This window comes from Tursiops truncatus, chromosome 9, assembly GCF_011762595.2.
Source record: "Tursiops truncatus isolate mTurTru1 chromosome 9, mTurTru1.mat.Y, whole genome shotgun sequence".
Classification (NCBI taxonomy): Eukaryota; Metazoa; Chordata; class Mammalia; order Artiodactyla; family Delphinidae; genus Tursiops; species Tursiops truncatus.
Window position 1 is genome coordinate 68,771,894 of NC_047042.1, and position 22,153 is coordinate 68,794,046.

Sequence of the window (22,153 nt, forward strand, 5' to 3'; positions counted from 1 at the left end):
CCTACTTCTATTAGTTGCTTTGAAGGCACCCAAATTGATTTAATGACTTAAGACAATATGAGCAACTTTGCACAAATGCCATTATTCAAATAAACATATTTCTGGAGTTATCAGCAGATGACCAACATCAAACACGGACTCAATTAAGTCTGTGCTTCCGAGGGTGGACCAAGGGAGTTAGTTAGATCTCAGACCATAGACAGGGGCTACAGTGATTACATCTATTAAACAGAGGCTCAAGATTCTGCTTCTATTTTCTTTGTTCCTCTTCCTACAGTGCCTAAAACTGCTCTAATCCATTGTATTAGTCAGCTCAGGCTGCCATAATAAAATACCATAGCCTGGGTGACTTAACAGCAGAAATTTATTTTCTCACAGTTTTTGAGGCTGGAAGTCCCAGATTAAGGTCCAGTAGGGTCAGTTTCTGGTGAGGGCTCTTTCCCTGGCTTATAGACAGCTGCCTTCTCACTTTGTCCTCACATGCCCTTTCTTAGGTACGTGCATGCTTGAGTTCCTGAAGAGAGCTAGTAAGCTCTCTAGGGTCTCTTCCTATAAGGACAGTAATCTAATTGGAACAGGGCTCCACCCTTATGACCTCATTCAACCTTAATTACCTCCTTACTTCAAATACAGCCAGTCTGGGGGTCAGAGCTTCAACATAAGAATTCTGGAGGGACACAAACATTCCATCCATGACACCCATAAATAAGCAGTTATTCCCCATAATTGCTAAATAAAACCACTTCAAGTTCTTGACTCTCTACATTGATCAATTTCTCCTGCATAAATTATCCCAGGACCCACAGTCTCACCGGACAGAGTTTACAGACAATGGAAAGTGAGCAGTGACACCAACATTCATCTTCTAAACAAACACTTCTTGGAGAGAACAGTATTTTTATCTTAGATGATTTGTTCGAAGCTCTTTCTCAAAGAGGAATTAGGGCTCTTTTCCAAAGATTTGTACCCCACAGCCATCTGAAAACACAGCTTTGTGACTACTGGGAAATAAAGCCGCAACATCACAAGTAATCAAGCAGGCATATAGCAAGGAAAGCCACTTTGAAACTTTGGAACACAGTACTTCTTGGGAATAAATGACAAAAGAAATTCAGGCCTTCCAGATTCAACTTCAACCAGTCTAACCTCTAATCCTGAGAGGAAAACTCTATATAGGAAATAAAGCTCGGTTTATAAAAGAGTTTATATAATTATTTCTGATTACAAAAGCAATTCATGTTACTTTTTGGAAATTATTAAAAAGTAGAAAGTATAAAAAAATAATGCCACCTCTCAACTGTAACAACTGGTTTTAACAACACTGCAACATGTAATTTTGTATCCCAGTTCTTCACTTCTCATAAGTATTTTCTCATTTTAAAACTCATTACCATAATTTTTACATAATTTATACATAATATTTCCTCTTCCACCTTGGGGCCAAGAACATAAATGGTTGGTTTTCTGAATCAACTTACATAAACTATGGATGGGACTATTAAATGAAATGTAGGATGCAATTAATACAAATATAATTTTCCTGAAAAAGACAACTTTTACCTGTGTGTGGAGTTTTATAAGAATCCTCCTATCTTGTCGTTAGTGTTTATCATCCAGATTTCTGGAGAAAAATCTCAGATATTTCTCCTCTCTTGGGTCTTTACAGAACTGCCTATGCATGTTTGGATTTTCCAATCTTCGAGAGTCTGGCTAAACCCTAAGCCTGTTAACAAGGAAGCCCTACAGACTCTTCAACCAACTCTGGACACCCTCGGAGAAAGGCCAACAGGTTCTTTCCTCTCCCCAGGATAGTGAGTACTGTTTTCTCCAGAGCCTGGGTTAGGGCTATTTTTAGTTGCCTCACAAACATGCATGCCCATGTTCCAAACATGTTCACCTCCAGTCACCAAGGCAGACAGGATTCTTTCATTTTGGATAAAAAAAAAAAAAAGAACCAAACCTCTACATTTCTGCTTAAAGATTTCAAGGAGATCTTTATGTTTAGATTAATGCCCAATTAACACTCTCAGAAAATCGAACAATAAATTGTTTGGTTAAGAAAACAGTTCACTAGAACTTCCCTGGCAGTACAGCGGTTAAGACTCCGAGCTTCTAATGCAAGGGGCGTGCGTTCGATCCCTGGTCGGAGAACTAAGATTCCACATGCCGTGCCGATCAGCCAAAAAAAACAAAATGGTTCACAACTTGGGGGAGTAATGGTCATCAAATTCACCCAGGAAGACGTGCGACTTTCATAACCAGAAGGGTTCTCACCAGCCTCCATCCACCAACCTTCGCTTTCTGGCACACACACAGGGGACACGAATGGGGGTGGAAAAGAAATACACATGTGTAACTGGCAGCTTCCCAAAGCCTCCCATGCGAATGTCATGCTTTCTCTCTTCCTCCCCAGCTGAGAAGCAGCCATGTTTAGTTCATTACAGAGTGACAGATGCCTGTTTCTGGATTTAGCGGCTTTCCTTCTTCGATAGGGATACAAATGTGATCACTGACTGATGCAACCTGAGTCTTGAACCTCTCTGCAGTACCAAGGATGGGGCTAAAAATAAAGGTGTGGGTTTGGTCCCACTTACAAGTCTTCCTTCCTGGTTGAAGTGAACAGCTCTAAGCCAAGTTCCCAGTGATAAGTCATCAGGTGCCACGGACCATGGTTTTTGGCAATTCAGACAAGATTATCTCTTATCCTACCATGTCTTTCTCTGTCACCAATAGATTGCAAGCAAAACTATAAAATCCAGCGTGCTTTACTGCCATACATCAAAGGTGCCTACAAAATCAGATTTTTTATGAAGACCGCAGTACACCTGTCAAAGACAAGATGGTGGGCTTCCCTGGTGGCGCAGTGGTTGAGAGTCCGCCTACCGATGCAGGGGACACGGGCTCGTGCCCCAGTCCAGGAAGATCCCACATGCCGCGGAGTGGCTGGGCCCGTGAGCCATGGCCGCTGAGCCTGCGAGTCCGGAGCCTGCGCGTCCGGAGTCTGTGCTCCGCAGCGGGAGAGGCCACAACAGTGAGAGGCCCGCGTACCGCAAAAAAAAAAAAGACAAGATGGTATTCTCCGTAGACTCCTTTCCACCCAACCAACCACCCACCTTCCTGTCCCAGTTGTTTCTCCAACTGGTCATCTCTCAAGAAAATACAAAGATGAGATGGAACGAGAAGGACCATAGTGGCCTCAGGCGGTAAAGGACACATACCAAGTTGAATGTATTGACCTGGCCTAGAAGGTGGTGACAGTGGGGAGGGGCAACGGGTCTTCCTGACCAGGTCACTGAGGTCACTGAGGCTGCTCTGATTAATGAGGGAAAGCAGAGGGAAGCCACCAAGTGGTTTTCATAATGCAGTTCCTCCTGCCTTGGAGAAATTCCTCCTGAATTTCGGCAACAGGTTTTCTGTCAGACTTCATTTCTAATATTAGCAATGTTTGCCTCTTTGCGTACGTTTATTGATCTTTCCGCGGGAAGTAATGCAGGCTATATTAGGGGAAGGGAGCCTAATGTTATCTTAAGCTGGAATCCCTTACTTAAAATCACATAGTTTTCAGGAGTACAGTGGTATAACTTTAAGAATTCTAAATTTGACCTTGGGGTTCCTAAGAGTTATTACACATTTACTACACACACACACACACACACACACACACACACGCAGTCTGTATGCACAAATATATTGCTCTGGATATCTGAGCATTTTCCCATTTGTGGATGTGTATATACACCTATATGCTGTTTGAGGGATGTATAAATTTTGCTTATTGAAATATTATTTGTGGTTTCTGTTTTTCAACGTTCTGTTGAGGAAATCTCACAAACATGCATAATCTGGCATGAGACATTTGCTTGGGAGAGAACTGTCACGGAAATAGAAATAACTTATGCCTTAACCAGGCAATGCACTAATAGGAAGCAAGAAAAGACCATAAAATCTAGTTTCCTACCAACTTCACATGGACAGCTAATATTTCTTATTTTACAGTCCCCATACCCATATTAATAAAGTGCTTCAAGATGACTGAGCTTTGAAAATTTAGGACCTGTCACTTTAAAACTTAGACAAGCTGACTACATTATCAGTCAATACAATTAATAAAGTGGATCACTTCAGTCATCACACACAAACCAAATGACTCTCTAATCATGTTCTTTAGTCTAGAACTTCTCTCCTTTGCTCCAGAGTGATATCCTATTCCTGTCTATGCAGATATCGCCGCCTGAATGTTTGATGAGTATGGACAACTCTAGGCCATCACAAACTCTTAATCTTACACCATAAACCTTCCCCGCCTACAAAAACGTCTCTGTCGTTGAACAGCACTTATGTTTACCCAGTTGTTCAAGCTGGAAACCAGGAAGACACTAAATTGCTTCCTTTCCCTAACTCCTCACATCCAGTTACTGTTGTTTCCATCTCCTAAACATCTTAGATTATCCACATTTCACCATGCAGGATGGCTCACCGGGTTCAGGTACTTATCTCTCACCTCATCTACCGCAATAATCTCTCTTAGACCATTTTTATGCCACCCCTGTCATCCAAAAGCAACAATATGTGTGAATATTGCTCATATCTCCAACCAAAAGGAATTCTTAAAAAAAGAATTTGCTGGTAATCATTATAGTCTAACAATTCTTATCTGTGCATTAACCACATCTTCTCCGTATGCTACACATTAACCACATCTTCTCTATAATGCTACACACTTTATGTAGTTTCAATCACTGTCAGTATTTCCTTTGATTTATTTTGTCACTTGACACTACATACCTGGAATGTATTTCAGAAATAGCATTATTTATGGAATTATTCCCTTTCTTGACTATAAATACCCTGCTGTGCTGATAATCAGAAGTGATTAAAGTATTCCTGTATTAGAATTGATGTTGTTTCACAGACAACATGGCAAGGAATAACTCTGTGCATGAAGTGTTGTGTCCCTATTGATTTTTTTTTCATGTAAACTTTGAGGGGTGGGATTACTGACTCAAACGCCTCCTAATGACTGTCATGTTAGGCAATACGGAATAGTGGCTAAGGGAGCAGGCTCAGTCTAAAACTTTTTGGGTTCCAATCCTAGTTCCACCATTTCTGTGTGACCTCAGACAAGTTACCTAACCTCTCTATGACTCAGTTTCCTGTAAAATATGAGTGATAACTGAACCTTTCCTCATGGAGCTGTCATGAGGATTAGACAGAGAACACATGACAAGCTCTCAGAACTATGCTTGGCAAATAGACAGTGCTCCACAAAGGCTATTAAATACATACATTCATTTCCAAAAGTATCACATTAATATTCAATACAACCATCATATCAGTTTTACTGCAACTTTGTCACCAAAAGGCATTAACACTATTTTTGGTGATTCTTATTTACTTAGTAGATATCCAGTGTATCTTAGCACACATTTTTTTTAAATGCCAGAAAGTAAAACAGTTGTTCCTTAAGTACATTTAAATTGCTTAAATAAAAATAGGCTTGAGGAACTTTACTTTATTCTTTAATATTATATATACTCTGACCAAATAAGCTTACCAGTTTAGATTTTTAAGAAAACAAGTTACATGAGCTGCCTTGTTTCTTCTACTAGTGGTCAACAATATGTAAAAGGGTAGAAAAGAATGGTGCTGGTAACCCTACAATTGGCAAACTCATTAGATCTGTTATATTTATTCTTCTGCTATAGTGGCCAGAGATCACTGTCAAAGGAAATTATATAGAAAAATCCAAAATTGGTCTTTAGGCAGTTGATCCCAGCCCTTGTCAAAAAGATCCTAGTAGAAAGACACATGTAATGTTAAAGAGACAATTTATACAATGTATCTGATGGCTTTGTATACTTCTTCCACTGTAAATGAGAAACATTATATAAAAAGACAGATTTTGACTTATATTGAAAGAAAAAAGTATGATTAAAGTTTAAGCTAAAATAAACACAAATATATATTTGTCAAAAAGCAACAACATCATGAATGAACTTAACTAGAAACCCAACAAGGTCTAAGTTCCAGTCCTTCCTGTTTCACAAATGTGGTATCTAGAGCAGTGCTTTTCAAACTATGGGTCAGGACCCATTAATGAGTCATTACGTTAATGACTTTTTTTTTTAAGTTTATAAATAAATTTATTTTATTGAGGTATAATTGACATACATTATATTAGCTTCAGGTATTACAACATAATGATTTGATATTTGTACATATATTTTTAAATGAAAAAGAATAGAACATCAAAGAAAGTATGAGCAAATATTGTTTCACTTATATGTGTGTGGGGTGGTGTTGGTGGTGTCAGGAAATAAAATGTATTTCCTATTATGGATGACAGTTAAACAAGATTAAAAGCCACTGATCTAGAGTACAGGCATATCTCATTTTATTGTGCTTCCCACTTACTGCATTTTTTTTAATTTATTTATTTATTTATTTATTTTACAAATTGAAGGCTTGTAGCCACCCTGCAATGATGGTTTGCATTTTTTTTTTTAGCAATAAGGTATTTTTAAATTAAGGTATGTACATTGTTTTTTAAACATAACGCTATTGCATTCTCAATAGACTACGGTATAGTGTAAACATAACTTTTATATGCACTAGGAAACCAAAAAATTTGTGTGACTTGCTTTATGTGATAATTCGCTTTATTGTAATGGTCTGGAACCGAACGCACAACATCTCCAAGGTATGCCTGTAAGTCACTTAACTTCTGTGAAGTTGTTTCCTCATGTCTTAAATGGAAGTTATCATTCTACTTCAGAGAGCAGACCCAAATGAAATAATTTCACAACATTTTTTTACCTATAAAACATTGTATTAATATGGTAAGGTTATAGCATCTTGGTTGGGTTTCCTTAGAGTTTAACGTTTCTCTGTTATATATGCTAACAGCATAAAGTCACTATGCTAGAAATTTGGACATACTGTAAGAAATTCTGAAAATGTAGTCTCCTAAGAAATGGAGCTAGAGACAGGAAAGCCTTAAGTTTCTTGAAATTTTTATTAACTCCTTTGTAGTACTTACCATACAGCCTCTGGGGAAAAAACAAGACTAAAGAAGAAAGGCAGCATCTTTGTGTTACTGTGGGGCCTCATGAAAGAATCATCACTTAGGAGAATGACCAAAAGGGGGAAACGTTTATAGGCTATTCCCACAGGAGGCCAGATCAAGAACGTCAGCTGCCATCCCACTGTCTGCACAGCCCTTCAATGGTACTTTACTTGTAGGTATAAATCACTCCTCTTTGCTTCTCACTGAAAGTTTAGAATCCTGTGCCAGGCTCTAAATGCCACAAACAATTCCAGGCAGCACATCTTTATCTAGCTACACATGTTATCTGCACACATCACAGTACCACAAATAGGAAACATTTTAAGGCTGCTAGCTAACAAACTGAAAACAGCTAAGAGGAAAGGTACACTCCCTCATAACTCTCCCACACAGGCTACCATTAAAGCACGCTTCTGAAGGAAAAGACATTCTAAAGATCCTGTGTAAATAAGAGACGGTACCTCTCCCCCTAAAAATAGAAGGGGCTTTAAAAAGGAACAGAATTCCTACTTGGATGAGTTCAAAAAGCACTTCAGGATAAATGGAGGACAGGAATGTTTGTGGGTACTCAGTGATACTGGTACTATAATAATTCATTTTTTAAATGACATCCATGACCTTCAGATCAGCTTGTTCTGAGTTTTGTTTCTTGTAAGCCTCATGGATTTTTTGCAGTGATCAATCCAGCCCATATTCCCCCTCTAAGCTTAACTGGATTCACACATGTAAAACAACTGGCTGGATGTAGAGGAGCAGTTTGCAGCTCAGTAAGGCTACTGGCTCACCTGGGAATGCTGCATGAATGCCTGCTGAGCAAATGAATGTAGAAACAGATCTGCAATGGTCCTAACTTTCTCTGTGACTAATTCCCACCACTTTAAGGGAGGGGACAGGGGGTATGACAGATGAGGACAGGCAGAAGGCAGACAGTGGGCGTGAGGTAAGTTGTGAAGAGGTGATCAAGAATGCTTTAGTCATTGCCCACGGAGTTCCTGCTGGACAATCAAACAGACTGAAAAAGCAAGCAACCATCACCTTGGTTCTGGCAGCTTGCCAGGTAGTTTGCTTACCTGTGATCTTAGTTGAAAACCATGTGGGATGTGTCACAGCAAAAGTGTCTTTCTCATAACAATCTTGACACAATAGAAATGTCTTTCTTACCAAAGGACACACTTGTTTGGAAGAGCTCTACAGAATCAGTACTGGGAAGGATCTTGGATATCATTTGACCATGATGTTGAGACCCTAAAAAGTTAAGCGACTTACCTAAGGTCACACAGCTGGCAGCATTGTCTAGACTAAGACCAAAAGCTAAACAGAATCTCCCAAGATAAAATATGCCTATCATTGTGCCTACTAACATGTTTTTAAAGAGACAAGGTTCCCTATCACTCAGGACTCTAGCTTTATCACTATACCTGTCTAATTCCTTAGAACACTTAGGTATATGACTATGTACACATTGTTTTAAGACTATTCATCAGTTAAATGGAGGAGATAGTGCCCACACATCAGGTTTGAAAAGGAATTTCTATCTCTGGTACACCTTACTACAGGTATGAAATTTAAGTCATTTTATCCATGTTTACAATGTGTTGCTTGAAACTGAAACACTAATATATAAAGACACATAATTATCTCATACATAATTGATGGTAGATAAGAAGTATATTAGAAATATACAATTTGCATGGAAACTTCAGGCACTCAAAGTCACAAAGACCAATTTATTTCAAAGAATGAGGAAAGTGAATTACTACTACACCTGATATCAACCAAACATTTGTGCCCATAAAACATCTTTTCCTTAGTATTTATAAAAAACTAGACAAGAAAAGCACATACACTAACCAAGTTTATAAAAATAAATAAATCAATAACAACTTGCAGCATAGGCAGCTACAAATAGTGCTCTCCGTGGTGAGAAATAAAGTACACACATAAGAATCCTAGCAAAATTTTCACCACACACACACACACACACACACACCTAACAGATGGATTCTAAAAAACAGCTAAGCATTTCATAAGCCAAATGCTAAAAAATTAATAATAAAAGATGGTTAACATTCCATGTTATGTGTGATATTGTATAAATGAGCACAACAGACAACCCCCGCCCCACCGCTTTCACCGCTCATCTCACTCAACCTTTTTCCAAATGTGTGCTCATCCTTCTGCCTCCCCTACTCTGCAACCAAATCACAGCCACCCAAAGGCGAGGTGTCTGCTGCAGCCCAAAACACTTGAGTGATAACATCCAGTTTGCCATTCCAGGAAATCCCAGAGTATGTTTTAATCCTCTGCCCACAGCTTGCAAAGAAAGGTGAGAGAAGAACTAATCGATACCAACACCCCAGCTGTGACCTGGCACATAAAGAAATCAAGAAAGTAAATCCCATCCATAATCTGTATAATTTAACACTTGGAAGAAAGCAACATCTGGGATCAACTCCAAGCGGGACTGTGTTGCTGGACGTGTCTGTGCTTCCTGCACTGAGTGATAACCCGGTGACAAGGGAACACTCCAGGTCCTCTACCAGTTCAGCAAAGGCAATGTATTTTCCTAGCCAGGGGTAATCTACTCCAAAAAAGGGGTGAGTGAAGGGAAGGAAACATCTACTCCTTGCCAGTAGAGTGCCTGGCAAAGGCTCCCCTTACACTTCAAAGAGAGGGAAAGGTGGAACCCCTCCTCAAAGGTGGGTCCTGGACAAACTATTGTCTTGCTAGCCAGTCAAAATCCAGAATGAAAGCTAATGTAATATACAGGAATGACTTTGTTTAAACCTTTCAGGGGACTCCAAAGTCCTATCCCCAGGCGAAGTTGGAAAAAAAAAAAATTCCCTGTAACTATGACTCCCTGGAAAGGCTTTCCAGATTTTTTAAATTACAGGAAAATGAAAAAAATAATTACAGGAAAATGAATTTAGAACATAAGCAGATACCTACACATCATCTAAATCACTAGATCTATACCCAATTTTAAAAAAAAAAAGTACACCAATCAGCAGGACGGGGCATTATAGGAAATAGAGATTGTTAGTAAAATCCATAATGCTTTCTCTCTGTTAAACCTTCTGAGAGGTTATAATTGCATTTGGCTGCTGCAGGCTTGTCAGAGAGCCTGGCTTAATAGTCGCAACCTAAAAGGAGTAACTGCCAAGGGGCGACTCAGCTGAAATCAAACAACAAAAACGGGAACTGTAATCGGCCTGAAATGGAAGGAGGGAAAGGAAGGGAGACTCCTGTATTCATCAGTCAACATTAATGTCCTTTGTTGTTCACCTTTGCACAGAAGAGCGAGCGCTACCCTGCTCCTTTTCCTCCGAACACCAGTGTCTGGGTAGTCCTTTTCTAAGAGCTGTCTCCTTGCCTCGAAGACCCAAGCTTTCCGATTCCCTCTCCCCATTAACACTCCACAGCTGTCCTCCACCACCCCACCCCCCAACCGGGCTCACCCCGGGCAGAGAGGGCGGTCAGAAGTAAAAACATTGCTGAAATACCCGTTCCCCTCCAAAGACCAAAGAGCAGAGCTGCGCAGATGTTGAAATTTACCAATTTCCCCCCGCCCCTCAACACACTCGGTAACCCGGGATGGAAGGGAGGAGGGAGGCTCGGGCCGGACTCTGTCAGAGCGGCTCTTTTGAGGACGGTGCCACATTCCGCTCTCCGGGAATGTTGAAGGGAGGCAGAGGGAAGGTTTTGCGCCTCCCTTCTGTTTTGGGGATGTTCTCTCTACGCGACTGTTGTTGCCTCCCTTTCCACCCTGGGAAATCGTCACAGCCCTTGCAGTCTTTGGGGAAAAAGGAGAAGGAGGGAGCGGAATGCCGTTCGCCCTCCTCTTCCAACTTGACATACACACGCCCCGTCGCCACTCCGAACTCCGCAGGCAGAGCCCGCAGCAGGCGGACTGGCGGCGCGCTCCCCTCAGCCGTCCGAGCGCTCCCTCCGGGAGCCGGTGCCTGGAGCGCCCATCCGGCGTTAAAGCGCGAGACCCCGACGCGCACCCCTCTGCCCGGAGCTGGCTGGGCAAAGCCCCGAACCCGCAGCGCGATGCTAGGATTAGGCATTTCCAGCCGGGTGGAGAGAGAGGCGCGCGGGGGCAAGGACGCGAAATACGCACACGCTCCGGCCAGAGCGGAATAAAAGTTCGCCCAGCTGAGACTCACCCACGCCGTATTTCTCGTGCTCCGTAGGTATCCACATGGCTAGAGAGGGGTCCGGGGTCTTCGCGCTTTGGAATCCCCGCGCCCCTGCTTCCGACTCACAACAATGCACAGCTCCCGAGTAGCGGCTGCAGCGCTGGAGCCCGGCGGCTCCGCGCGGGCTGCAGGCGCTGGGCAAGGTCTGCGCTGGAGGCTCCCGAGCCCGGCGTTGACACCGCGCGGCCGAGGCTGCGCCACCCGCCGCTCTCCCGGCGGTAGCTATTCACACTCCTCCGACGCGCTCCCGGGAACCCGGAGGCGCAGTCATTGTTCTGATTCACTGAACTAAGCGAACACGCCGGGGCACTCTCGGGCGCACCCCCTCCCGCCAGCGCCTCTTCCAGCCCTCCCTGCCTAGCGCCCCCGCAGCACCCTGGGAATTGTAGTTCTGGGCCACTCCGTCCCGGAAGGAGGAGGGGAATTAGCGGCTGGGGGCGGGGATACGCTCCGCTCGCCACGTCCTATTGGCCCAGATAGTGACGGCGCGGCGTGGGAGTGGAGGAGACGCCGCGTCGATGGGGAGTTCATTTCCAATCGCGTTTCCATTGGTTCCGCGCCTGTTCGCAGCCCTCCCTTTTTTTTCTTCAGCCGTGTAATGGCTGCTCCCAAGACACAGGGGGCTGCTACCCAAGGAGAGGAGGACGGTGATGGCAACCGTGGCGGAACTGGGGGTGTCAGTTATGAGGGTGAGTACGGTGCCTCTGAGGTGTCTTCCTTTCGCTCCGACCCGGAGTGCTGCTGACTGCTGGGCGGACCCTAGCTCTAAGGCCACCTGACCACGAGGGAACCTCGGGCAGGGCCCAGCGGGATGGCGTGGGGTCGGAGGAGGCTAGTTGTTGGGGGCTGTCTGGGAGGGAAGAGAAAATGGGATGCCATAGCCTCCGCAGCCGGGCAAGTTCCCTGGGCGTCTGTCCCACATTCGGAGCTCCCACCTTTGCGCTCGCTGCTGAGTGGGCGTGGGTCATGTCACGTTCGTGCGTGGGTTATTGTAACTCTGGGATTAGCCACTCTCTTTTCTCGCCAGTACCCTACCCCTGCCTTGGTTTGCTTGGTTTGGCCTCGGGAGATAGGTTTTATTTTGATTCGGGTGGATTTCCAGTTGCAGACTGGTTGGTCGCTGCTATCCACTCTACAGATTTTCTCAACTGCTGGCTGGAGTAGCCTCTGAAGGGAAAGTGTGTGTGGCTCTCACAGTTTACCCCCTCGCTCTTTGACTGCCCCGGGCGTTCTCCAGGATTGAATGTGGAGCCTGGGAGATCTTCCAGACTGGGTCCTCAGAACGAGAGGAAGGGAAGTGGTAATTTGCAGTCATGGTTCCAGAGAAAATCATCACAGCTACTTCGGCTTCACTTGACTTTCAAGTTGTCTTCTGATCCAATGTGGAGAGCAAAAATCACACTTTGAAAGCTGCAGGGGGATTTTCTTTAGAATTCCTAGTCCCATTCTTTTACCTTTAGTCTGTCTATCCCCATCCCACTCTCTTCTTTTTTGATTTGTTCATGTAACACAGCTACTTGTCTTTTTCTAATGGACATGGTTTGGGGCTTAAATTTGGTTCTCCGTCCTTGTTGGGTTTTATAAAAATTTCTTTCTTTGTTTTTGCTTTCATGGTTAAATTGACATTTAGTCTTAAGTTTTTGTCTTAGCACAGAGATTTCTTTCCACTTCTTATCAATGGAACCCTTAGCTTTGAAATTATTTCAGTACCTCTACCACAGAAATCTTTGGCTAAGCTCCATACTTAAATATTGTGTTATATTCACACCTTAAACAGTTCATTTTGGGGTTGGCCATATAGTCAACTCTTATCTTGTAGTAACATGCTAAAGGTTTTCCATATTCTCAAAGTACCAGAGGGCTACCAGTTTAACATTTGAAGGTGAAATCTTTGGTGAATTTATCTCACAGATTAACTCATAAAAAAGAAAATTGGGTATGCCTTTCAAAAACATTGTATAACTTTTAAATGTCATTAGTTACTTTAAAATTATAAAACTTTTCATCATAATCAGTTCAAACCATTCAGAGATGTGTAAGGTAAAAAACTGAAAGTTCCTGCACCACACTCAGTCCCACTCCCAAAGTAACAACTTTTGGGGGTTCGGTGTGTGCTTTTTCTAATAAATTTTATATATGACACACATCTGTATGGTTTTGATTTTTTTTAATAAAAAGTGATCATTCTATGTAAGCTTAAAGATCTGCCACCGTCTTTCTCCCAGTGTTCTACTATAGACAGCCTTCCCTATCAGTATATTTGTTAATTCTTTTTAAGGACTGTGCCCATAGTGTTCCATAATATGGACGTCCCATACTTTAACCATTCCTCTGTTAATGAACATGTAGGGTAGCTTTAGTTTTTCAGTGATGTAGTGAACAGCTTTATATACATATCCTTGTCCACCGGGTGTGTATTTCTTGAGGAATTTGGTCAAAGGTGACACATGTTTAAAATTGTGATGTCAGATTTTCCTCTGAACGCGTGCGTGTAGAGATTCCTACCAGTAATAATATGAGTGTCCTTCTCTCCATATCATTACCAAACTGTGATGACCAGTATTAATTCAGGATCAGTGTTTAGATGACTATTAGATGGAATTAACTGATAGAAAGCATAATTTTAGGTTGCAGTTTGCTGTCAACAGAAGTATTGAACAGTGGATTTGCTGTATCTGTAACAAAAATTTCCTCACTCTGGTTCAGAACTGCCCATCAGTGATTAGTGAGAATCAGTATTCTCAGTAATTGGTAGCAATCAATGGGAGAGCTTAATGGCTGATTTTTATGTCATTCTTACAAGGTAAAGTTGTCATTAAAAATTCCCTTAATACATGTATACACTAATAAGTATAAAATGGATAACTAATAGGAACCTGCTATATAAAAAAATAAATTAAATTTTAAAATTAAAAAAAAATTCCCTTAATAACCTATGTATCATTCTGTGACTTTATCCACATTCTTTTCAAAGCCTGCAAAGTGTGATACAAATTTTGGGTGGAAATAATGATGTTAAAAGTATGCATATTCATATTTTTTGTTAAGCAGCCACTTCAGCTATCGAGTATGTCTTTCCCTGTAAAATCATTAATTTCTTGAAAACTGCCTCTTTTAAGAGGTTTCCCTCTAATTCTAATTAAAATGTCAATCTGTGTGTTCAATATTCTGGGACAGAAGGGACTAGGGAGTCTTTTTATAGAAATCTGTGCAATTCTACAAGATTTCTGCTAGAATGAGTCACTGGGCAGTATGCAGGCAGGTACACCTTCCCTGAGGTCTGTGTGCCAGACATCCTGAGGCTCCATCTCTCAGGGAAGCCCTTGCTTTCCAAACATTTGAACGGTAACTAGGATTTCATATTGTCCCCTAAAATTAAGAACATGTAATAGACTCAACATTTCTCACATTTGGGGATGTTACTGGGGAAATTTTTCTGATGGCAGTGATTTCGTCTGACAGTGTTAACCTGTGCTTCCATATTGTAGTATTCTGACAGTCTACTTTTTTCCCTACAAATGCATGTCCACTAGATGATGATCATGGTAATGCCTCTTTGGATTTATAAAGCTTTTCGTCTGGAGACCTTATTAATTCATTTGTGATGTCTCTAGAAGAAATGGGGATAGCAGGTGGCGTCAACTCCTCATTCTTGTATTTCCTATTTTAATAAATGGCGTCAAGCCTTTTATAGAAACCGAGGAAGCACCCTTGATTCCTATCTTGCCCTCAGGTCCTGAATTTGATCAGTTACCACACCTTATTTTCCTGTGCCTGAAAGAATCTTTTGAATCTGTTCTTTCTCTCCATCTCTTCAAGTAGCCACTATTCTGTTTCTAACCCTCACTGTTGCTGCTGAATTACCTGTGTCCCCACGCTCCAGACTGTACTCTTGGGGACCAAAACCGTGTCGTTTGTTTTTGTCTGCTTGACCCTGTTCTTGGCACCTCGTCAGTGTTTAATAAATGTTTGACCAGAACTGAATTCTAGCCTGGATGATTGCAAAACCTTCCTATTGATCTCACTGACTTTTTTTTTTTTTTTTGGCTGCACTGGGTCTTTTTTGCTGCGCGTGGGCTTTTCTCTAGTTGCGGCGACAGGGAGCCACTCTTCGTTGTGGTGCATGGGCCTCTCATTGCCGTGGCTTCTCACTGCGGAGCAGTGTCTCTAGGCACGCAGGCCTCAGTAATTGTGGCTCACGTGCTCTAGAGCGCAGGCTCAGCAGCCGTGGCACAGGGGCTTAGTTGCTCTGCCGCATGTGGGATCCTCCCAGACCAGGGCTCCAACCCGTGTCCCGTGCATTGGCAGGCGAACTCTTAACCTCTGCACCACCAGGGAAACCCTGATTTCACTGACTCTTGATTTTCCCTTTCTTAATCCACCTTCCCAAACTCAAATGTATTCATGGATCTTCACTTCAAATCTTCGGTGTAACTCTAACGTGTTACATTTAGGTTCCAGTCTACTTTTCCAGCCTCATGTTCAGTCACCCTGCTTTACTCCCAAATCTCCATTATCACACTTACACCATATCACACTGTAGTTATTTGTTGGCAGTTTTGTCTGCACCAGTAGACTGAACTTCTTGAGGGCGAGAGTTGTCTTATTTTAGTTTTGTACATCCAGTGCCTATCAGAACTGTGTGTAGTAAACACTCTATAACAATTTAATGGTTAGAATCTTTGAAATTTATCCAAAGTACTTGAATGACTGCTATTTTTAAACAGAGGAATTGAAGTAGAATAAAAAACTGAGTAGATGTTGTGTGCTTGTGAAAGTTATGCATACCAATGTGTACTTGTGAAAGTTATGCATACCAACTGGAAAATTCAGAATGTCATCATGAAGTACCAACTTTGTCAGAGATAATCATAGTTAGCATTTAAGCATAGTTTTTCAGTCTTTTTTTAAGTGAAGTGTTAGTGTTTACATAATGATTAAATATTTAAGAGAATACTTCAAATCTGTCCTTTATAACCTTGAACCCATAACTGAGTAAACTGCTACAGAGACCTTGAAATCTGTCTTCCATCATCTGTGTGGCTCTTATCTAGTTTTCCACAGGTTGTCATCTTACTTCCAGCATTAAGGCTTAAGTCCAGCCTTGTATATTTGGCATGACAGTGGAAAGAGGACTAGACCCTATCTTGGAAAAACTGTATTTAAATTTCAATTCTGATTTTTAGTAGCTGTATAATGTAGATTTATTACATATCTGCTACATTTATGAAAATATAGCTATAATATCTACCTTGCAGAGTTACTATGATTATTGCATTGAATTATACATTTAGGAAAGCCCAACATATTTCCTTTTATAAAGTTGGAACTCAGTAAATATCAGTTGCATTCAATATAAAGATATGCCTAATTGAACTGTAAAACTGCCTGCTCTGATTAACTTAGAAGCTATCTAAATTGCGGTGTAACCAAGGGGAAGCTTAAGAATGTGGTGGTGATAACTGCTTAGGCTGCCCTTGCATTCCTAGGGGTTGTCAGGGTGTCTGTTGGTGCTCTGTACTGGTATTGCAACTATGTGCTCTGAAGGCCTTTTATATTATCTTCTATACCCTTTCTCACCCCTGCCAAGAACTGCCCTCTCATACCCAGCTCCCAGCTCTTCACACATACACCCACATTCAGAGTCAGCAAGAAGCTTAGATAATCTTACATACTCAGATGGCCTTGCAAGGTACAGGCCAGAGGGTGTCAAGGAAGAAAAAGAATTATAGATACTAGGTTTGGTGTAAGGTTCTGAAGGGGCCTACTTCAGAACACCCTTTTGTTTTCCTTTAAAACATACATGGGACCCAGCTTGCAGGATATTAAGAGAAGATATTATAAAAGAGGTATTATAACAATGATGATACTGATGGTAGCTAACATTTGTAGAGCAGTAACTGTGCCAAGTACTGTTTCAAATGCTTTTAGAGATCATTCTGTCTTAACATCCCTGAGATAGATACTCATATTATCCCCTTTTTATTTAATACAAATGAGAAAACTGGTGCAAAGAGCAACTTGCACAAGGCCACACAGTAACTGAAAGAGAACTTTTAACCCAATTACGACTATAAAGATGTCACATAGTAACTAAATTCCATTGAATGAGGTCTGAAACATACTTTCCTTAAACATAACTTTGTTCTAAAGTTGATGTTACTATAGAAAGATAATATGGTATGAAAAAAGAGGTCAGGACAACTTAGGATCACATCCTGGTTACTCACCAGCCACAGGCAAGTTAAGCAACCTCTGAACCTTAGTTTCACATCTGTGAAATGGGTAATAATCATATCTGTCTTGCTGGAATGTTGAATTGAGTAGTGGGATCATAATTATAGTACCTAGTCTTCAATAAATGGTGACTTTTACTTCAGTCATAGGTTTAGGGACATCTTTGGTATGTGTGCCAGAGGTGATACAGGTGATGGTTTTGAGTGCTACAATCTTAACGTGTCTTTTCCATTTTAAGACCAGGTTTCTGTTACAGGATTTGGTAGGTACTTGTAGTATCAGACACTGAGTTTACATACACTTCTAATTGTATTGACATAGATCTTGCGTTCATGCAGAAGAATAGCACTGTCCTCCACAGCACGTTCTCATACACGTCCCATCTTGAAAAACTGAAGATGATATTGACCAGATTGATGTAATAAAAATCATACTTTCTTCTAAATGTAAATCCATGAGTATATAGAAATAAGAAGTACACCTAAACTGCCCTTCCAGTGATGGAATTTTTAAATACTTCTATTAGTTGTTCATGGAAAACTTTACCATAGAGTTAGGATTCTGTTTTGCTGTGATTTATTTAATAAACTTATGAGACTGAATAGATTGGCATTTCACTGACAGTTCCTTGAAGAACTGCCATCTCTTGCTGAAATAAGTGTGTTCTACTGACTTCATTGACCCAAAGGTGAGCAGGACAGTGAGTGGTGATGGATTTGACTGATCAGTCTTCTGCCTTTCTTTACATCTCAACCAATGGTCTTTGTGACCAGTGTCGTTATTTGTAAGGTAGCCAACTGGGACTGGGTGTTGTCTTTAGCTCTAGGCCTCAAGTAGTTTCTGGAATTAAACAGGACTTAAACCTTTGCTCGATTGTGGGGGTGGAGGGAGGTTGGGAGGGGTGTTCAACAAAAAGTGGTAGAATATTTTAAGTGACATAAGCTGATGTGGGATACTTTGGGGCTTTCTTTATGTGTAATATATTTAAATTCATCAATACATTGAGTTAAAATGTATGGAAGGAAAACCTGGATTAAGAGTCAGAAATCTGGGTTCTTAGGCTGCTGCTTTGTGGCAGTGTGAATTTCGGGAAAATCCTTTAACCCCTCTGAGCCTCAGTCTCATAAAAATGCTGCAGGTAAGTACCTTGTTGATATTACTGGGAGGTTGAGTGAGACACTGTATATGAAAGCACTCTGTAAACTTTGATACACTATGAAAATGTAGGGATGAATGATGCTGATGAAGGTCTGTCACAAGAGGCAGTGGTCAGTCTTTGGAATTGGACAAACTGGATTCCAAAGTAGCTGTCGGTTAAAACTTGTGTAACCTTGAGCAAGTCAGGTGACCTCACTATTATTATCATCACAACTGCTGCTACTACTACAATAATCTGGAGATATGACTTTAAAATGATTGCAGACTAATTAACATTAGAGTTTGAATCAAGACATATCCCTGATTTTATAATATACCCTTTGAGGACAGGGACTGTCACATATAGCTTTGGATCACCTCATCTTCTGGGACAGTGCCATGCTGTGTTGGCATTTGGTGTTGGTTGAGTGGTGACTGTGGATGGGCTCTGTGTTGGGTGCTGTATGGGGCACAAATGAAGAAGAACCCCTGGCCTTATCCTTGGGGACTTTTCAGTGTAATTGGTGGGGCTCCACATTCATATTTTATCAGAGCTAATTGGAGAGTCCTTTCTGTTTCCATACTACACTCTGGGAAGAACTGGATACATTTGAATCTGCAATTTGTATTCATTGACTGAGGAGCTGAGCAGAGTAAAGCTTTTAAATGTGGTTATTTTTAAAAGAAAGGAAATGCATGCTCATCTCCTGGTTTCCCTAACACTGTCCTTATTTTGTGTTTTTTCTAAACTGAAAGATGATTACAGAGTAATTACAAGTAATTACAGAGGCCCTGCCTTTAACAATTTTTTTTTAGTGTTTTTATTCAAAAACTTAAGATTTGTTTCTTAAGAGAAAGACTTCGGAATTGTCATTGTGGTTATTGATTTAACACAATCTTTCTGTTATGTAACAGGCTGCTATTCACCAGTAATAGCCAATTAGAAAGGAAAATATCTTGTACTGCAAATCGTAATTACCATTTTAAAGCAATTAATAGCAGGAACTGTTGCTGAACAGTAACATAACATCAATCAGGCTGTCTTTGCTAAAGCACCATACAACTAATTTCCACAAATGGAGGAGGGGAGAGGAAGTTCAGTGAAAAGGAGTCTGAAAGCTTATTGGACTTGCTTACAAACTAGTTGATGGATGGCTTTTGAAAGCTTTATAAATATGCACCCACATGAAGGAAAGTAATGCTGATTATCTACAGGGACTTTGAGTTATTTTTCCAACATCAGTGATCATAGACTATATTGTTTAGTGGAAAACCCACTGGACAAGGAGTTAAAAGACCTGGATTTTAATCCCACTTCTGCTTCTGACTGGCTGTGTGATTTTAGAGAAGTTATTTGCACTTGTATTTAAAATTTCCTGGTTTGTAAATGAGAGAATTCTTTATATTAGCATCCTTTCAACTGATATTCCAAACATCAATAAAAGAGAGAGAAGGTAGACTTACAGCTAGGGAGCCCAATTATACATATCCTAGAGTCTGTGTAGAAAGAAAGAATATATATCTGGATTTTTCCCTTAAGAATTAGTTACACATTATTTGCACATGTGAATGTCACTAATCAGGTGTATCAAGTTAGAAAATTGGTGGAGAACCACTGGCAATAGATAACTTCTAGGGTCTCTTAATCCAAAAGATTATGGATAGATCATTATGATGCATCCCATCTTCCCCATCTCCTCTCCTTTCCATGTTTTAATAAACGATGCAAATCTGAAAGAGCTTTGATAGAACTGAGAATTAGTTCATTCAGAAAATTTTATTAAGCATCTGCTGTGTGCAAGCTTCTATATTTTAGATGCTATAGAATACAAAGATGAAAATAAGATAGGTCTTGCCATCCAGGATCTTATGGCCTAATAGGAAGATAGTAAGTGCATAAATAACAGTATTACAAAGTAGAAAGTGTAAGGATCATCAGAGTGATCAAGATGGAGTTGAGCAAGAAAGAGATTGTGCGCAACAGGTGGTACTAGGTCTTGAAGTTGAATAGTATTTGGACATGCTGAAATAAGGAAAAGCGTTATAGACCTAGGCAAAGGGAGGGAACAATAGAAAAACTAAGGGCATCTACAGCAGGTAACAAGTCAAATTCATTTTGCCTGGAGAAAATGTTAGGTAAATGGAAGCAATGAAAAGTTCGGACGGTTTGAAGCTAGATCATGTAGCCTCAGACGTTAGACCCTGACTCTGCAGACTTGAGGAAAGGGAATGACAAGATCAATGTTTAATCAGATAACAATGTCCTGAAGAGGGAAAGTTGAGTCAGGAGGCAGGGGTATTTGCCAAAGAAAAAGATAATGAAGACTCATACTAGGCTTTAATAATATGCCCTTGTTAATGAAGTCAGGTGATTAATCAGTCCTGTAAGGAAATTCCTGAGATTAGAGAAATATGCCAGGACAGAACAGGTTATATATAAAGATTCTTTCTTTGATAGGTTGGGGTCTGCTTGGGCTCTGTCATAAGGAAGGCCCAGGGAGTACAGGCAGAGAACACCATATAGATGACAAAACAGGCAGCAGGGTACAGACAGGTGGAGAGATCTGGGAGCAGATAGTATTAAAGAAAACCAGAGCTGGACAGTAGTTAAAGTGGTAAAGAACAGAGTTTATTCATCAACAATTGCAATAGAAGGGAAGAGACCTCTGTATAGAATTGGGCTCAATTCCAGATTCAAGGAAAGGTGGAGATTTTTAGACAAGGAGAAGGTTGGGGAGGTTGGGTGATGGAAAATTACTAATAGGAAACATCAGGGGGATCCTGGTGTAACGGAGCAAAGGGTTCATGTGCCTGTGGTGCAGAAAGCCAAACTCTGACAGTGGGAGTTTGCAGCAAAGTCAAGATTTATTGCAGGACGCCAAGCAAGGGAGTGGGAGACAAGCCTCAATCCACTCCAATTTGGTCTTTGAGTTAGGGGGTTTTATTTAAAGGGAAAGAACAAAGAAGCTGGGGTAATCATCATCTTGTGACATTTCTGTGACATTCCTTTTTTTTTTTTTTTTTTTGCGGTACGCGGGCCTCTCACTGTTGTGGCCTCTCCTGTTGGGGAGCACAGGCTCCGAACGCGCAGGCTCAGCGGCCATGGCTCACGGGCCCAGCCGCTCCGCGGCATGTGGGATCTTCCTGGACCAGGGCACGAACCCGTGTCCCCTGCATCGGCAGGCAGACTCTCAACCACTGTGCCACCAGGGAAGCCCTCTGTGACATTTCTTAATCGTCATTTTGGGAGTTAGGATGTCTGGTTTACAATTCTCTGGCCATGTGGTCCATGGCTTGGGGGTCTGTTAGCTCATGCCCTGGAGAAATGACCTGAGTTTGTACATTAATGATGATATCAGCGACAGCAGTTTTAGTCATCTGATTCTGGTTGATTAGTGTTCAGTTAGCACAGGATTGAGGTCAGAGGGGGACAAGAAAGGGAATAAAGTTTCAGATAGAGAGGTTAATTATAAGCTCAGCAGGGCAACTCCATTTTAGGGGGACACGGTTT

At 41.3% G+C, this 22,153-nt stretch overlaps 2 protein-coding genes across 5 annotated transcripts in view; one reads left to right on the plus strand and one right to left on the minus strand.

Annotated features, from left to right (window-relative positions):
* Nucleotides 1-11,599, minus strand: part of DOCK4 (dedicator of cytokinesis 4) — a 478,765-nt gene extending 467,166 nt beyond the window's left edge. For 2 of the 3 annotated variants that reach the window (XM_073809841.1, XM_073809840.1), the window contains exon 1: nucleotides 11,236-11,599. In XM_073809841.1, the coding sequence (XP_073665942.1) occupies nucleotides 11,236-11,272 (37 nt within the window). In that variant the 5' untranslated portion in view covers nucleotides 11,273-11,599. The remainder of the gene's footprint in view (nucleotides 1-11,235) is intronic. The other variant, XM_019925305.3, reaches the window with a different exon arrangement.
* A 207-nt stretch (nucleotides 11,600-11,806) lies between these two features.
* ZNF277 (zinc finger protein 277) overlaps nucleotides 11,807-22,153 on the plus strand; it is a 115,917-nt gene continuing 105,570 nt past the window's right edge. Inside the window, exon 1 of one of the 2 annotated variants that reach the window (XM_019925281.3) lies at nucleotides 11,807-11,957. In XM_019925281.3, coding sequence (XP_019780840.2) covers nucleotides 11,867-11,957 — 91 coding nt within the window. In that variant the 5' untranslated portion in view covers nucleotides 11,807-11,866. The remainder of the gene's footprint in view (nucleotides 11,958-22,153) is intronic. The other variant, XM_019925292.3, reaches the window with a different exon arrangement.